Source organism: Apium graveolens, chromosome 3 (genome assembly GCF_009905375.1).
Source record: "Apium graveolens cultivar Ventura chromosome 3, ASM990537v1, whole genome shotgun sequence".
Classification (NCBI taxonomy): Eukaryota; Viridiplantae; Streptophyta; class Magnoliopsida; order Apiales; family Apiaceae; genus Apium; species Apium graveolens.
The window spans coordinates 47,653,256-47,657,652 of NC_133649.1; the positions used below are offsets into that span (position 1 = coordinate 47,653,256).

Genomic DNA, 4,397 nt, shown 5'->3' on the forward strand with positions numbered 1-4,397 from the left:
GTTATCGAGGAAGACTTGTAAAGTTTATCGATGAAATTTTGTAATACTTAATAAAGAAGATTTGAATAGTTTATTTAGTAAGACTTGTAAACCAACTACTATAAATAGCTCATTTAGCTAATAAAATGATGTACAACTTTCTCTTTATATCTTTCATTCTCCTATACTTTCTCTTCATTAAACATAACTAATATTTTTTAAGTAAAGGTTTATATCAAGAATCACTTATTTTCGCATATGGTATTTTTAGCGTATTTTTTTCTAATAAAACAGAATTTGGTGGTTAATAGCATAAGTAGCAGCTATATAGGATGGTGGTCATCAAATTGTAGTCTTCCCATAGAAAACGGGATGATTTAATTTAGAATCTCTTCTCTAACCATGCATGCCTCTCCCCTCTCTTCTGTAACAATTCACCATAATCCCCGTCAAAATACACAAACATGACACAACTGTTTGCATGCATTAATGGATTAGTAACTAATGTATTAGTAACAATCTAAATGTTTCTCAATTATTAATGGAGTTGGGTTCTATTCGATCTATTCTTTCCATCTTGCAATGGTGGGGTTTCAATGTCACTGTCATTATTATGAACAAATGGATCTTTCAGGTCTGTATGAATCACACTCTCTCTAATGTCACCTTCTATTTCAACTTCTTTGTCTATTTGTCACTTATTATTGATTTTGTTTTCTTGTATTTTTGTATTTCTTATGGCATCATTCATAATTGGGTTTTCTTGAATGTGACTATAATTTGCTTATTTTGAAATTATATTTTCCTTCTCATTTTGCATGTAAAATGAAGCAGTTTTGTATGTGGTCATAGCCTGTAACTTGGATCTGCATTTGAACAGTGTTGTGGACTTGTGGTTGATAGATTTAAGGGCCTGGGGAAGTGCCGTTAAATGTTTGGTAAATACAAAATAAAAGAAGTTTTAGGAGGCTGAAGGTTGCAAAGGGGTTAATATTGATCATTTTTCAATTTTTGGTGAAGGTAGGGGCTGTTTTTGCTGGAAATAAATTAACAACTACTAATGCTAATGTTTCTACAAAGCATCGAATTAGCTTTCCGAGATTTTAAGGAAAACAATTGTGGTTTTGTTGAATGTTGCTTTTAGCTGATGGAAGCTAAACTGCTTTTCAAGCCAGGAAGCAAAATGACATAGTACTCCGGTTGTTGCTACAACTGTTTTTTAAGTTTCATCCCAAGGCTCTAGTTATTAGGCTTTGAAGTTAAGATTACCTGAAATGAGCTCCATCCCCTCATTACTCCACATCGCAATAGGCTCAATTCTCATTACTCCACATCGCAATAGGCTCAATTAAGAATCTTCCGACAAAACTATTGACAAATATCAAGGTTGTTTCTTTAACTTGTAGCCTGGTAGGAATACACATCAAGGGCTCATATCAGCAAAGTTGGTTTAATCGAGCCATATATTATGACGGTGTCCCTCATATGGACTTAAAGCTGTGCACCTGGCTTGTATAAGGGCATAAGTTTTGTTGTATGATTCCCGGAAAGAAGCTAAAAATTTGTGTCAAATACAAAAGGTCTGAGATAGGAAATGATTTAGAAAAAAAACTCTAATATACACACTAAAGAGACTTAGGTAAGTACACTTCAATAAGATAAAACTTACAAAAATCTCTACTGTGAAGCAATCTGATTAAGCTTGTTATTTAACTTCTAATGATTCTTTTTTTTAGTGTCATAAATCAATGGGATAGCTTTTTATCAGCCTATGTAATCTTTGAGTTTTTAGATTCTTTATTTTCTATTTAAAACCGGTTTTAGTGAATTAGAAAAAAAAATAGTGCTGATGGTTGAATAGTAAATCTGTACTTACTACAATTCATAATGCAGAATAGAAAAACTGGATATTTGTTGCCAGATAGTTGCTTCCTCTGTTCAAGATGTGATTTGCATCCCCTCCCTCTCTAGATTAATAAACTCCTATTCCTCCTTCGTTTTTATATTTTTATCGTAATTTTGTAAACTTTATTTTTGTTTATTATACAATTGCATACAAAGTAATTATCAATTCAACTCTCACCATTGGTCCGAGGCTCTGTTTGTCTAGATCCGATCAATGAACATAGGTACTTTAAGTATTGACCATTGAGTTAATTTGAAGTCGGTGTTTAAAGTCCAACCATGTTCAACCAAAATTTCTTTTAAGATTTTATGATTAGATATTATTGTTTGTTATACTGTATCTACATGGAAGCAGGGATTATTCTCTTGTTCTCGAAGCCTGTTATTTGCTCTAGTATTTCTTGAACTGTACATTTAAATTTAATTTACTAACATCAAATAAGTTTACCACGTCTTATGCATTACTGATTGTTGTTCTTTCTTTATTTACAGAAAATGGACTTCAAGTTTCCTTTGTCAGTTTCATGTATACACTTCATATGTTCTGCATTTGGTGCCTACCTGGTTATTAAAGTATTGAGGCTAAAGCCACTTGTAATAGTCGACCCTGAAGATGTTTGGAGAAGGGTGTTTCCGATGTCCTTTATTTTTTGTATTAATATAGTATTAGGGAATGTAAGCTTGCGGTACATTCCTGTTTCATTCATGCAAACCATCAAGTCATTTACACCTGCAACTACAGGTTGAGTTTGCAATATTGAATTATATTTCCTTTATCCTTGTATAAAGTTCCACAAATGAATCTAAACTTATCCATTTTGCACAGTTATCTTGCAGTGGCTAGTCTGGAGAAAGTACTTTGACTGGAGAATTTGGGCTTCACTTATTCCTATTGTTGGAGGAATTCTTGTCACTTCTGTTACTGAACTGAGCTTTAATTTACTTGGATTCTGTGCGGCCTTGTTTGGCTGTCTTGCTACTTCAACCAAAACTATCCTTGCTGAATCATTGCTGCATGGCTACAAGTTTGATAGGTATCATACTAGCTTTCTCCAGAAATTGCTTTAATACCAGGTTTTTGTTTATATATGCATTAAGATTAGTTTGAATCTCACAGCAACAAACTCTCTCCTTTTTGCTTTAAAATCGGCATCTTTAGATATTCTGGGACTTTTGTGTTGTAGTGTGTTAAGAAACAAATATAACTTCTTTTGTATTAAAACAATGATTTGACAAAGTATAATCCCAATGTTTCCCTTCTCTCTATCTTCAGCATAAATACAGTGTACTACATGGCACCTTTTGCAACAATGATCTTGGCAGCGCCAGCATTAATACTTGAAGGAGCCGGGGTTTGGGAATGGTTCAGCACATGTGAAACACTTTTTTCTTCCCTTGTGATTATTATAAGCTCTGGCATAATGGCATTCTGCCTGAATTTCTCTATATTTTATGTTATTCATTCAACAACTGCAGTGACATTTAATGTAGCTGGAAATCTCAAGGTGAGGTCAAGTAGAATCGAAGTTAAATTCATGAGCCTTGTTTTTATCAGATATATCTTTTTAATTGCCTCCATTGCTGAAATCATTATCAGAAGAATGCGTACTGTAACATCTCATAGCAATGATAAATAGTTTTTTGTCAATAGCTATAACTCCACAAATGTTCCCCGTTTGACAGGTTGCAGTTGCTGTGACATTTTCATGGCTGATATTCCGTAACCCCATTTCGCTTATGAATGCCGTTGGGTGTTCGATAACACTTATAGGGTGTACATTTTACGGGTATGTGAGGCAGTTGATCACCCAAGCAGGAAGTCCTCGTACTCCTCGGTCTCCTCAAAATCGAGCAGACATTATACCTCTTGTAAAAGAGAAGTTAGATGCCATCTAGTTAGTTGTCAGGTTTTAGATGGAAGGTAGGCTCTCTTTTTTCGAAAGATGGAAGGTAGGCACATGACATGTAAGAAATATGTGAAAAATACATACTCTACTGTATTTTTTTTACACGCTCTATTTGTTCCAAGCCTCAGGCCAGTCTTGTAAAAACTAATGTTACAGCACAATTTTCTTTAGCCTGTTAGCTTCTATGAATTGCTACATGTATTCCTTCTAGTATGTAGTGAATCTAATCGTGTTCTGTTAGAAATAAAGGTTGCAGCGGAGTAATTCTGAGAAAAGCTCTTCTCACTTCTAGTGTTATTCATATTAGTGATTATTTTGCTGTTGTAACCAGAAATTTAGTTTATATAACATCCAACGCAATAACCTAATATAAATCGGAACCTTTCTTAGACTATACTCTTTATTTTATTAATAAGCTAATATAAATGGAACCTTTCTTTGACTATACTTTTTATTTTATTAATACGGGCCAAGTACCAAAATACTCACGGGACATTACATAACTATTTTTCCCGCTTAATATTATACTAACTTATAACCGGTGCCATGCACGAACTGATATAATATTTGTAATTTTATTATTTTAATAATTTATAAAATAAATTC

The 4,397-nt window shown here is 33.5% G+C and overlaps 1 protein-coding gene across 2 annotated transcripts; it reads left to right on the forward strand.

Annotated features, from left to right (window-relative positions):
• The first annotated feature begins 365 nt into the window (after positions 1-365).
• On the forward strand, positions 366-3,988 carry LOC141710702 (UDP-galactose transporter 1-like). 2 transcript variants are annotated; one of them, XM_074513244.1, is made up of 6 exons: positions 366-613; positions 814-999; positions 2,377-2,626; positions 2,711-2,918; positions 3,158-3,389; positions 3,568-3,988. In XM_074513244.1, the coding sequence occupies exons 3-6, from the start codon at positions 2,380-2,382 to the stop codon at positions 3,778-3,780; spliced, it is 900 nt and encodes a 299-aa protein (XP_074369345.1). In that variant the 5' UTR covers positions 366-613; positions 814-999; positions 2,377-2,379; the 3' UTR covers positions 3,781-3,988. The 2 variants fall into 2 exon arrangements, with proteins under 2 accessions (XP_074369345.1, XP_074369344.1); XM_074513243.1 differs by lacking the exon at positions 814-999.
• Positions 3,989-4,397: the final 409 nt, after the last annotated feature.

Excerpts from the sequence above, each read along its gene's own strand:
- LOC141710702 (XM_074513243.1), top strand. The coding sequence starts at position 521 with ATGGAGTTGGGTTCTATTCGATCTATTCTTTCCATCTTGCAATGGTGG. Across the intron at positions 2,919-3,157 it reads CATGGCTACAAGTTTGATAG|CATAAATACAGTGTACTACA; the intron begins GTATCATACTAG and ends CTCTATCTTCAG. Across the intron at positions 3,390-3,567 it reads ATGTAGCTGGAAATCTCAAG|GTTGCAGTTGCTGTGACATT; the intron begins GTGAGGTCAAGT and ends CCCGTTTGACAG.